Source organism: Sceloporus undulatus, chromosome 2 (genome assembly GCF_019175285.1).
Source record: "Sceloporus undulatus isolate JIND9_A2432 ecotype Alabama chromosome 2, SceUnd_v1.1, whole genome shotgun sequence".
Lineage (NCBI taxonomy): Eukaryota > Metazoa > Chordata > Lepidosauria > Squamata > Phrynosomatidae > Sceloporus > Sceloporus undulatus.
In genome coordinates this window covers 15,967,523-15,980,423 of record NC_056523.1, presented here as the reverse complement: position 1 = coordinate 15,980,423, position 12,901 = coordinate 15,967,523, and the positions used below count along the sequence as shown (strand labels likewise).

The 12,901-nt window shown below is 42.4% G+C and overlaps 1 protein-coding gene across 1 annotated transcript; it reads left to right on the top strand.

Annotated features, from left to right (window-relative positions):
* The first annotated feature begins 9,956 nt into the window (after positions 1 to 9,956).
* Positions 9,957 to 11,948, top strand: LOC121923859 (vomeronasal type-2 receptor 26-like). Its single transcript, XM_042454715.1, has 2 exons — positions 9,957 to 10,083; positions 11,038 to 11,948. The coding sequence occupies exons 1-2, from the start codon at positions 9,957 to 9,959 to the stop codon at positions 11,946 to 11,948; spliced, it is 1,038 nt and encodes a 345-aa protein (XP_042310649.1).
* Positions 11,949 to 12,901: the final 953 nt, after the last annotated feature.

The following is a 12,901-nucleotide window of genomic DNA, read 5'->3' as shown; positions in this document are numbered from 1 at the left end:
AAGAGGTCACAATGACCTTTGAATACCAGAAGATTTTCCCATAGGAAGCACACATAGACCCAAAGACTATGGGTGGAAGGTGGAGGTAATACCAAAATGAAAGCCAAATGTGTTTGCTAATCACTCCTTTTCCTCCACCCCTCAAACTCCATATATCCTCTTGAGCCAAAAACAAAGGCAAATGTGAGTAACCCAATGCTTCCAACCTACCCCTCTCCATGTTCCCAGCCAACTTCCCTATCCATCTATTCTGGGGTTGTCCTAAATCTAATCACTGTTTTTGTTACTCCAAAGTTTAAGCCATCAGCTGTTCCAGAATCCCATTGCCGAACCTGGAAAGATCCATCAGTTCTTTTTTACAATGCAAGACCTCTTTCAGGCTAAGATCTTAAATATAAATATCAGTTCCTGAACCTAACTTCTTCAAAACACTGAATACATAGAGACCCCCATGTGCAAGGAGAAGACTGTCTGCATGGAAAGACTCTTCTACTGTGTCTCCCTCAGACTCTGTTTGAGCCACTCCGGCCCGTCATAGACGGGCCTTAAAGTATGTGCTGAGCACATACTAGGGTTAGGAAGCGGCGGCACTTCCGCACCCCCCCAACCCTAGTATGTGCTCAGCACATACAGAATGGTGGCAGCCGTTCCACACGGCCGCCACCATGACTACGTCACAACCTCCAAACGAGGCGGCGCGGTTGTGATGTAGTGGGGCCGCGCCAGGGCGCCTAGTGCACCTTCCTGGCTTTGCGTTGCTGGGTGCAGCCTTCAGATGGCTGCACCTAGCGACGCAGAGGAAAAAGAGGCCAAGCGGCCCCTTTCTCCTTCTCCCTGCCACCGCGGGGTGTCCTTGGGGCTTGAAGCCCCAAGGACACCCCTTTCCAGGCTGCGGGGAAGAGGCCTTTTGCCACTTCCCCACAGCCCGGAAAGCAGCAGATCGGGGCCTCAGCGGCTGCCGTTCTGGCCCCTGAGACCCCGATACACCAGGGAAAGGCACGCCTAGAGGCCGCCCCAAAAGGGTGGTCTGTAATGCGCCTCCCTGCTTTCCACAGTCTATTCTTCACATCAGGGAATATTGCCTCTCTATGCCCCTAAAACTCTGCTATCTGGTTTCCATAGCTCTCCTTCAGTTAGCTCTGTGTGGTTAGGTCTGTGTGGTCTGTTTGAACTGTTTGCACTTTTACATATTTCTGAATAAAAATCTTTTTAATTCACCCAAACTTGGAGTCCTCCTCAGTTAGTAATAGTATACATAGGTGAAAATAATCTGCAAGCCTAAAATGATTATCCAGCCTCTCACAAACATCTTTGAGCTAAGCAAATTCCTCCAACATTTAGAATCATAGAATCATAGAATCATAGAATCATAGAGTTGGAAGAGACCGCAAGGGCCATCCAGTCCAACCCCCTGCCATGCAGGAAATCCAGATCAAAGCATCGTCGACAGATGGCCATCCAGCCTCTGTTTGAAGACCTCCAAGGAGGGAGACTCCACTACACTCCGAGGAAGTGCATTCCACTGTCGAACAGCCCTTACTGTCAGGAAATTCCTCCTAATGTTGAGGTGGAATCTCTTTTCCTGTAGCTTGCATCCATTGCTCCGGGTCCTAGTCTCTGGAGCAGCAGAAAACAAGTTTGCTCCCTCCTCAATATGACATCCCTTCAAGTATTTAAAGAGAAGCTAACACCATTGGTGGGGATCCCCCAATCCCCGCCACCTTTCTTTGGGTGACGCATCCCTACTACAATCATCTTTCATTCTTCTGCTAGCAGGAAACCCCTTCCACAATGAGAGGAGGATCTGTTCCTGCAGCAATGAAAAATGTATTTATTTGCATTTGCATGAGGCTTGGGTGGATTGGGTCATTGCATGAGGCTTGGGTGGATAGTGTTGTCATTGGAGAGATGCTGAATAATAGCAGGGTTTAAAAAGATAAGGATCAAGGAGAGGGTACAGGATGAGTAAGAAGCTAGAAGGGATAAGGAAGAAGGAATACAAGGGAATATAAGGAAGGTAGGGAATGTCAGAAAGAAAGGAGTTTATCAGACAACGGGAATTGGAAGTATAATCCAATGGCAATCTGAACGCAATTATGGGGTTTAACGTTATTGCATGATAGACCGCCACACGCAAATTTGGGCAATGGCATGCCATTTTCGGGCAATGGGGAGCCAGTTCGAATGCAATGTGTATTCATGTAATTGTGTGAAACTAGCAACTTTAAGTGAATGCATTCTAGCCTCACTTTCTTTCCATTCGAATTTAAGAGAAATTCCTCCCATTTGATAAACTCCAAAGGGAACCCAAAGAAAGAATGACAACAAAGTACCTCCTCACTCAGGACCCAGCCCTATGGACATATTGTTGTTGTAATGGTAATTGAAGATGTATGGGGATAGATAAGACAAAGAAGATATGAAGGAGAGGGGGGTGGGTAGAGGGGATTTCATGCAAGTTAGTCACAAGAGGGTCAATATTGAACAAATGTATGTAATATGTGTATAATTTGAATGTAATATTTTAAACTATTAATAAACTTTATCTAAAAAAAAGATTGACAGAGAAGATTTGAGAATGGTATGGGGGTGGAGAGAGTTAGAGAGCAGAGCTGGGAGAGTAAATAGAGGTTGGGGGCTGGAGAATACTGTGGAGGAAAGAAGAACCTAAATACCCTAAAAGCATCATATCCTGTTTGATCTTGGAACCTACACAGGGTCATATCTGGTTAGTATTTATATGAGAGACCACCAATAAGTACCAGGTGCTATGGACTGTATTTCAGAGGAAGAAACTGCCAAAATGACCTCTGTTCTTTTCCTAAGAAAACTCTATGAAATTAATGGGGTCTACATAAATCTCCATAGATCGACAGGCAAGTTGAAGGCACTCTCTCTCTCTCTCTCTCTCTCTCTCTCACACACACACACACACACACACACACACAGAGTGAAGAGAGAGACTGGGTGGCCTGAGGAGCAAGCGATGTTGTTGATCAAAAGAAAGACTGGGAGCTCAGAAAAGCTGACAACTGGCATCACATGTGTTTGTATGGGATTCCAAGAGTATAGTCAAATGACTGAGGAGGGGTGTGTGTGTGTGTGTGTGTGTGTGTGTGTGTGTGTGTGTGCATAAGTGTTGATGTGGGTAGTGAATGATCAGGGTTCTGTGTTTATATGAATATGGGGTAAAAGTGAAGTGCTCTGAGATAGCAGGGAGAGGAGAATAGAGTGAGGACAGCAGGGAAAGTTGAGAAGAATATGGGGTTAGATAGAGGGTATTGCTTCTGTACCTGAAAGGTCCCACACACAGGATGGGATCATTCAGACTTACTCCTGAGTAAGTATTATAGGGTGACAGCACCAAGAACTTTAGAAAGCCTGGCAACAAAAACAATGGGTGATGTCTTTCCAGATTAGTTTTAAAGGTTAAAACCTCTTTGCTCCCCCCCCCCATTTTATCCCCATAGATCTACCAGACTTTTTGCTCTTTCTCAGAATACTAGTATTTGTACTAATTATTTTATAGCATATTGGTTTAATTTTATAAATCTGAGTGTGGGGGATATCCAGTCATGGACTTCCAACTGCAAAACCAAGTGGAGTGAATCCCTTCCTTATTCCAGATCCTAATTTGAGAACTGAAAGGTGGGAAGGGAGGAAAACAAAATCCTGTGCAAGCTGCCAGCAAAACTCCAGGTTTAGCATTATATCATTTAACGACAATCTTAAATGAACAAATAATTCAGTTTTGTATTTGAAAGCAAAAGAGAGTATCAAGTTCAGCTTTACATAAAAATTCTTAAACATACCTAGCATAATAAAGACCAAAAATGTTAAAGCCAATTAATAATACAGTTACATTACAAATATTTTAGGTTCCTCTTAAAATCAAATCAGAGCAGCAATCCTTTCCTTTCTTTACTAGGTCAGCTACGGCTTCCTTAGTAATGCATTTAGCAGAAAAGGTCAATTCCCTTTCCTCCACCGAATGGTCCCAAAGCAAGAACCTCCTTATCTGGGCATAGTCAAACTGCTCCTGCATTTCAGGTGGACTTGGATTGGTCTATTTGCTCCAGGGAATGACAGTGGTAAAAAGTTCCTGAGCACCTTCATGTCCATAGCCACAAAGAATGGTGTTTGTATCGCCTTCTCAGAAACAATTCCTGCATTAAATGCTCAAGGATCATATTTAAGCAGTGATAAATTCAACATGCTTTTGTATATTATAAGGGCCAAAGCCAATGTAACTGTTTGTCAGGTGGACACTCAAGCCATGCTTACTCTAGTGATTACCATTCAAGGAGCTGAAAAGATTAAAAAGTCAACTGTGGGGAAAGTTTGGATTGCAACAGCTTTGCAGGACCTGGACATGAGATTGTTGTTCAAAGCGATGGATCTCCAGCACAAACACGTTTCTTTGTCTTTCTCCGTCCAGATGAATAAAAGGAGACACTATGATGACTTTGACCAATCTATGCTTTATCTTGAGCAATTTGGGGAAGCAGCATTTCATTGTTTATATTCAAGGTCATTGAGGTCCGTGAAAGTCTGGAAGAGATGTTCAGAAAAAGACATCTTGAAGAAGCTTCCTTGGGATATGATTGAGAGGATCCTTTCTCAAGATGCCTACAGTATTTACAATGCTATCCAGGCTGTGGCACAGACCCTGCATGCTGCATACTTCTCCCAATTGAAGTGGATGAGAATGACAGATGGAGACAGGCAGAGAGTCCAGTCATGGCAGGTATTCCTTTGCCTTCATAGAATCCCATTACGAATCACTCAGTCTTTCTGTTCTGGATTGGAAGGGAGCAGGGAGTTATGTGAGTCAGAACTGCATCCTCCATTTTTCCATTGGCCCACATCTGGTTTGCTCTTGGAGAGTTATTGGCTACCCTGATGGTAAAACCCTGTGCAGAAGTTCTGCTTGATTCGTGGGATAGGACATTTACCCAGGTGCTTGATACAATGGCTTATATAGGTGTCTTCTGCTTGCTGGGGAGCTCCTGGTTTTCTTAGAGTGCTTGCAGTGACAGAAAGATAGTGTTAGATGAGAATGGCAGTGGAGGAGATATCTAGATCAATTGCAACTCAATATACTGGGATACATTCTGTGAAAGCCTGTTCTGTGATTCTGATGCAAGAAAATTAATGCTATTTTTCTACTACCATTACATTGGCCCTGGATTTCTAGTGTACTTGTCAGGCTGTTGACATAACAGTTTGTCTTCCTACCAATGTAATGCTACTGGCTGCTTCATTTTCCAGAGTTTTTCAGGTGATGGAATAGTAAGAACAGTGGCTAAATTAGCATTGGTGATGGAGATCCCCAAACCAATTGCATCCAAACATAGGTGGTGGACATGTCCTGTTCTGTAATAACGATGACGATGACAGAAAACTAATATTATTTTTCCACCACCATTGCATTGATCTTAAATTGTCCACCAGAACTTTGCAGAGCAGCTACAGGACTGATCTCTCAAGGGCTTGACAAATTGGGGAGGAAGAACTTCCTTCAGCAAGGTGTTGCCATTTTACTAGATAAAGTTCCTTGCCTCCACTCCATCATTCATGTTATGTATATAACATAGTAAAGTACTTTTGGGTAGGAGCATATTCTACTGTGATGGATATTTTTCAATTTGTGTGGAAGATCCTTGGAAATATCCAAGGAAATCCTCTCTCAGCCTTGATCAATGTCCATGCTGGCTGATCAAGGTGTCCAGAGCAGCCTTTGGTAATTCTGCAAGGAGAGGAGTCCAAGCCTCTTTCAAGCAAGTTGTACTCCCATGCGGCCTTCAGATGGGGCCTGTTTGAGACCTCTGCTGAAAACAAATATATTGAGGGAAAAGGGTGAGACAGGTTCCTGGATCCTCTATGGCTACATGTTTCTGGCTTTCAAATGTCCTTTGATTAAATGGAATGCTTTAACTGCTGTGCAATATCACAGTTAAAAGAAGTGAGCCAGCAAAGACCATTCCTGGGAAGTCGGGTGGTATGGATTGGGTTACTCCAATGAGCTCTACTTAAAGCTACCTATGAATGGTTTTTGGAAATTTCACTTGGTGTGTGATGTGGTATTGTGTTTCTGGTCATTCCCCCATAAAATCATTCCTATTACACCTATTTTGAAACAACTGTATTCATTCCAGTATGTGAGTATAATTCAAAGTGATGGTGATTTTCTCCTTTCTCCCTCTCTCCTGATTGTTTTGTTTTGTTTTGGTGCTGTAATACAAAATTCCATGGTACAATGATGCACCCTAACTCTTTTAAAAATGAAAAAAGAAAAGAGTGAAGGTACTTTTTGGTTCCAATGTGCCCTGAAATTAAAAAGAAATTCATTTGGCAGTTGGAATAAAATATTGCAGCTAGTGCTGGCAGCTGTTAGAACAACAGAAAGCAATAGAAATGTTGTTTGAATATTTAATAGATCCCAAGATATAAGGCAATAAGTAACACAACCTTCTGAAATATTTTTCCCACCTGAGACTGACCTGGCATTATATTGATGAATTCTATGAATGTACTAACCAGCTCACTGACTATCATTTGCTCCTCTGTGGTAGCCAGAATAGACATGTGTCTGATGTGGGAAAGGGGAACTTGTTCTTGTTTGCGTTCAATGATGGAGGCATTAGTGAACGGATGTCCCCCTACAGTACCTTTCATCTTTTTTGTCAGCCGCAGGGCTTCCAGACTTTTCCCTTCTGCTGTCACTGCCTATGATAGTGTCATTGCAACCATGTAATACACCAAGAGGATTCCTAACATTAGTTTCATTGAGAGTAATATCCTGGTTTAGGCCTGAATCAGTCAGGCCCACTCCTGATAAGACACGTCAGCAACTGTGACCCAGAAGGGATTGTTTCAGTATGCTCTACATAATTCTAGCAGTGAACTGTTTTGTAAAATTCAGGGAGTACTGAATGTGGCAGTGGGGATGTTAATGGGCATTCACCTAAGGATCATATTGCACCCAATCTGTAACAAATGCACTAGTGGCCAAAATCTTTTTGGATACAATTTCAACTGCCGAAGATTACTTTTTACAGATGAAAAAGAAAGATCACTGGACATGAAATCTCCAAAGAGGCAGGGCCATGACATACAACAGATTTTTCTGTCTGAAATATATACACATTTTCTTGTCTCATTTTAGCTTCACCCTCTCCTGAGAAACTTTGAGCTTTATAATACTTCCATGGATGGAGTTTATTTGGATGAGAATGGGGACCTAGCAGCTGATTTTCATATCATGAATTGGGTAGTTTTTCCCAACAAGTCCACTGGTGGCTTGGAAGTTGGGAGCATAAAGAGACAGACCTCCTCCGAGATCAAGGTCACCATTGACCAGGATGCCATTGTATGGTCCAAGTGGTTTAATCAGGTGAGGGAAATTGCTTTTCTTCTCTTTAATATCGGTTATCAGGAAATCCCAGCCACATCTACTCTGAGTTCTACTCTATTGACTTTAAATGTTTTTACCACTTGGTAAATGGGTGGAAGAGTACCACAAGGTCCTTAGAAACTAAACAAACCAACAATCGTTGCTCCATTGTTTGTTTACAATGACTTGCAAAATTTGTTCTCTGGATTGTTTTTTGTAAATATTACATGTTAAAAATCTGATTTTGTCCATAATCAGATGTCATGATAGGTAACCACATGAACATTAAAGGAAAGGGGAAAACCAGCTTATGTTCCACACAGCATTCAAAACCACAACATGCTCTAATGGGCCAGGATGAAAGTAATACAGTATTTGTGTAAATACAAATTTCACAAATTAACAACTGGCTGAAAATAATTTTATAATGAGTATTCAAAGAGAAGAGTCAGCAAACTTCAAATGCAGAAGACAGACAGACAGACAGACAGACAGACAGACAGACAGGGAAAGGGCAAACTAGACGTTAAGAAAAATACAGCATACTTATGATGAACCCAAACTTTGGGATTAACTAATTGGTTAACTTGATAAATTATTGTTTCTGCAATCATGATAACCATCTCACCTAACTGTCTAGATACTGAAGCTAAAAAGATACTTTGGTGAATTAAGTTCTAGAATTCATTAGAGTTCATTAAAGTGGGGCTTCTCTCTGTGCCAAATAGGAAGGCCTGATGCTATTATAATATTAGAATGAATGTGTGGGGATGCATCACATGGGTCTGTTGTTAGACCAATCTGTGTGATTTCTTTGGGAACATGGCAGTTGGATGAAGAAGAAAGAGAGAACTTTCTGCAGTCCAGGTCAACTCATAACAGATAGGTTTGTGGACCAGAGGAATACGTTAGTGTGAGAAGGAATGGGGGGCAAAGAGAACAGTAAAAGGGAAGAAAAATATGTGGAACTGGACATGAGGTGGGAATGATTTGGTTAGCAGAAAACCAAAACCATTTGGTATGTTGCTTTTCTCCCAGAATGAGATCCAAGGCTGCTCCCAAATAGAATACATAACCTGTTCTCAGGACAAGAGGCCGCAGTGAGGACAGAATATGGAGAAACAGAATGGTTTCCAGTTGGCAAGAGGGTCAGGCATAGTTATCACCCTATCTTTTTAATTTTTATGCAGACCATGTCATACAAATACAGTAGAGTCTCGATTATCTATCCTTTGGTTATCCAGCCTTCTAGATTGTCCGACATCCCATGCTTCTTCGTGAGCACGCCTCACAGGCGGCGCACTCACAAAGAAGCAGGGGACATTGGATAATTGGGTACAAATGTCCCTCACTTCCCCTCCCCAACTCCCTCCCTCCCTCCCTCCCTCCCTCCCTCCTTGGAGGAGAAGACTGGGGTGCTTGACCCAGTCCTCTCCTCCGCAGCTTCATTTTCCTTAGCCTAAAGGGAGTCCACAGACTCCCTTTGGGCTGAAGAAAACAAAGCCGCTGAGAAGAGGCCTGGGTGGTCAGCCCAGTCCTTTCCTCCATGGCTTCATAGGAGGCCTGGGTACACGGCCCAGTCCTCTCCGCCACAGAGGAAGCAAGACTCAGCAGGTAAGCAGCGAAAGAGGGAGGGGAGGATTGGAGGGTCCCCAATGGAGGCACGGGTGCGTGCGCACAGTCATTGGGGACAAATCACCCTCTGGATTATCGGATATCCGGCTATCAGTCAGGCTAGTTTATGTCGAATAATCGAGACTCTACTGTAGTGAGATTAGACATGGAGGAAAGAGGTGTGAAAATTTGAGAAATAAATATTAGTGATTTAAGACAGGCAGATGATACCATATTACTAACATGCAGTTAGCAAAGATTTAGTATCCCTACTGATGAAAGGAAAGAAAGGATACAGGATTATAGCTGAATAGTAATCTTATTCTCAACCATTTTAACAGTTGGAAATCCCATTACATTTTGGAATAAACATACATAGGTAGCTACACTTGTCCTCGCTCATTAATGCAATAATTGGGATTTTTTTTTTATCATTACCTATGCCCTTTGTTGTTTGTGATACCTTTTGAGTCATTTTCTAAAAACCTCTTTTATAGAAACTGTTTTGCCCCTCCATTATCCCTAACCCCCCCATGAAAACTGTCTCACTACTATGTGCTGAGTGTGTTCTAGTGCGGTTATTGCGCTAAAAGAGTCAGACATGTATCAGATGTGCATGAAGGATGTTCCACAAGGTAATGCTGGTCATCCAGCTGCAGCCTTCCCAGGATCAGAGTGGCAATATCTGAACCAGATTACCACAATGATACTGGGAGAGCATATATCGTTGGTGTTTTAAAGGTGCAGACCAGTTTTGGGGCCTTGTTTGGCCCTTTGTATGGCTGAAAGGCATTAGACAATCTTCAAGTGATCAAGTGTTGACTGTCAGGCACAGCCCTGAAGCCTCTTTCTGCTCATACATACAATTCTGTCCTTTTAATGTATTTCCTCTGATAAACCTCCTAATTAACACATTTTTGTGGATGTTCCTACTCTTTATGGGTAGATGGTGCCCTTCTCTAGATGTACTGAAAGTTGTTACCCTGGATACTCCAAGCTGATTAAGGAAGGAGAACCTATCTGCTGCTATGATTGTGCCCCATGTTCAGAAGGAACCATCTCCACACAGGAAGGTAAGTGACCCCAAAGCAAAGAACTGCCCCTGAGAAGAGGGGCAAAGATCAAGGCTCATGAAGTCTGAAGCTTTGTAAAATATATTTTTGAACTCGGATCCTTTCATGTTTTTGTGTCTAGTTATCAGGATACAAAGGAAATGAATGTGGTGAGACAGAGAGAAATGCTCTTCCCAGAAGATATCAAACACTAGCAGGCTGAAAAGGGAGAATATGGCCCGTAACACATGGGCCAAAAGGCACATAGTGGCGGCGATACTACGGTCAGGAGAGCGCATTAACCGCATGCTCCTGAACCCTACTACTGTATCGGAGACAGCCTAATGGCAGTGTCCCACCCACACAACCACCACCATCTTCACGTCACAGATGCATAGCATCTGCACATAATACAAGCGCCACTGAAACAACCCAGAAGAACTAGGTTCTTTTACTCCGGAGGGACATCACACGTTCTGGTGGCTGTGGCATCTATCCAGAGTTAAAACGGGTGCCTGCAGACCACCATTTTCTGGCGGTCTGTACTGCGTCTATGATTCCTTTGAATCTTATTTTTGAACTAGCCAGTGTAGTGAAGTGGCTGAAAGGTGGAGTCAACAGTGGAGTCAGCCAAGTTCAGATCTTGCTCAGGTATAAAACTTACTGCCTAGACTAAAGTTGCATTTGTGCTGCCTAGAGTCTTATGGATAAATGGGAGGATAGAAATAACTAAAACTATAAAGCTATTAGTTAGCATAGGAGGGATGGAGGAATAGGGAATATGTAGCCTTGTTGGTGTTGTTGGACTGCAACAACTGCAACTCCCATCCCCCATTAACTATATTGGCCAAAACAGTTGCAGTCCAACCATATCTGAAGGGCCCCATCTTTTCTGCACTTATCTTATTGTAAAGACTGCAAATCATAAGTCATATTAGTTCATAGTAATACTGGAGGTCCTCTTGCTCTTTTCAGATGCTGACCACTGCAACCAATGTCCAGATGACAATTATTCAAATAAAGATCACATGGAATGTATTGCCAAGGTTTTGAGCTACCTCTCCTATAATGAACCTTTGGGAATCACCATAGCTTTCTTTGCCCTGCTCTTATCCCTAAGCACAGGGTTTGTCTTAGGAATCTTCTTTAAATACCAAGAAACTGCCATGGTCAAAGCCAACAACCGTGACCTCACCTACATGCTCCTTGTCTCCCTCCTCCTTTCTTTCTTATCCTCCTTTCTCTTCATTGGTCAACCACAGATGGTGACCTGCCTTCTCCAACAGACTGCATTCAGCACCATCTTCTCAGTCGCCATCTCTTCCTTGTTGGCAAAAACCATCATGGTGGTGGTGGCCTTTATGGCCACAAAACCAGGAAGCAAGATGAGGAAATGGCTGGGGAAGACCTTGGCCAACTCCATTGTCATTTCTTGTTCTGGTGTTCAGGTGGCCATTTGTATGATCTGGCTGGGAATCTCTCCCCCTTTTCCAGATGCTGACATGCACTCCAATCATGGGCAGATCACACTTCAGTGTAATGAAGGATCTGTGGTCATGTTTTATACTGCCCTTGGCTATATGGGCTTTCTGGCCACCATCTGCTTCACTCTGGCTTTCTTTGCCAGGAAGCTGCCAGGGGCTTTCAATGAAGCCAAGCTGATCACCTTCAGCATGTTGGTGTTTTGCAGTGTTTGGGTGTCCTTTGTGCCCACTTACCTGAGCACCAAAGGGAAATACATGGTAGCTGTGCAGGTCTTCTCCATCTTGTCTTCCAGTCTGGGGTTACTGGGTTGCATTTTCATCCCCAAATGCTACATTATATTATTTAGGCCAGACCTGAATACAAAGGAACATCTAATGATGAAAACTCAAGGTGGTACCTGATTCTGCATATATTGTTGTTGTTGTTGTTGTTATTGCTCTGCTTTGTGTTATATGGCTGCAATGAATGTGACATATTTGTAATGAATTATCTATATTGAAATTATGTCTCTTCTTTTCTCATGAATTATGAGAGGGGAGATGAATGTATGGTTCTTATAAGAAGCACAAGCAATAGAAATATTGACTTTAAATTTATTTTAGTGGTTTATACTAGTAATGCAATGAGAACGATAAATAAATAAAACATATAAATTAATAAGGTCAAAAAAGGCAATCTGGGTTGTATTTTTATCCCCAAATGATACATTATTGTAATAAGGTCTCACCCGAATGTAAAGGAACATATCATGATGAAACCTAAAAATTTTGATGGCTCCTGGCCTCATGGCGTATAGTAGCATAACACACATTGTGGTAATTGTTTGTCTACACATGAAGCTAGTCAAGAGATAGTGCTTACTATAATAGCAGCACTTTTTAAAATGACTAGAAGAACATTTATTTTGCTTTGAAGAGGATGCACCCTTATCAATAACATCAATACTTTTACATACAGTACCTTTGTCAGGGATGATGGGAGTTGTAGCTCTTCACCTCTGGCTCGAACTCACCACCTTGTTATGCACCACGCTGACCAGTTTTGGCCAGTGGTTAAAGCTTTGCTCAAAAGCAGCAGAGTTACAGAGAATAGGCTGAAGACCCTGACAAACTCTCCAAGCCTTCTCACTCTTGCTTCCACAGAAGTCTTCACCCTTCTTCGGGATCCAGCTGGTTCTTGTAGCTTCACCCAAGACACCAGACAACTCAGTAATCTTATATAAAAGATCTACTTTATTCTACTATATACAGCTCCAAAACTATCCAACACAACAATACAACTCCTCACTACTATCCACTACTACCACCCACAAAATACATTGGGATTCATAGTCATTATTATAGTCATTGCAAAA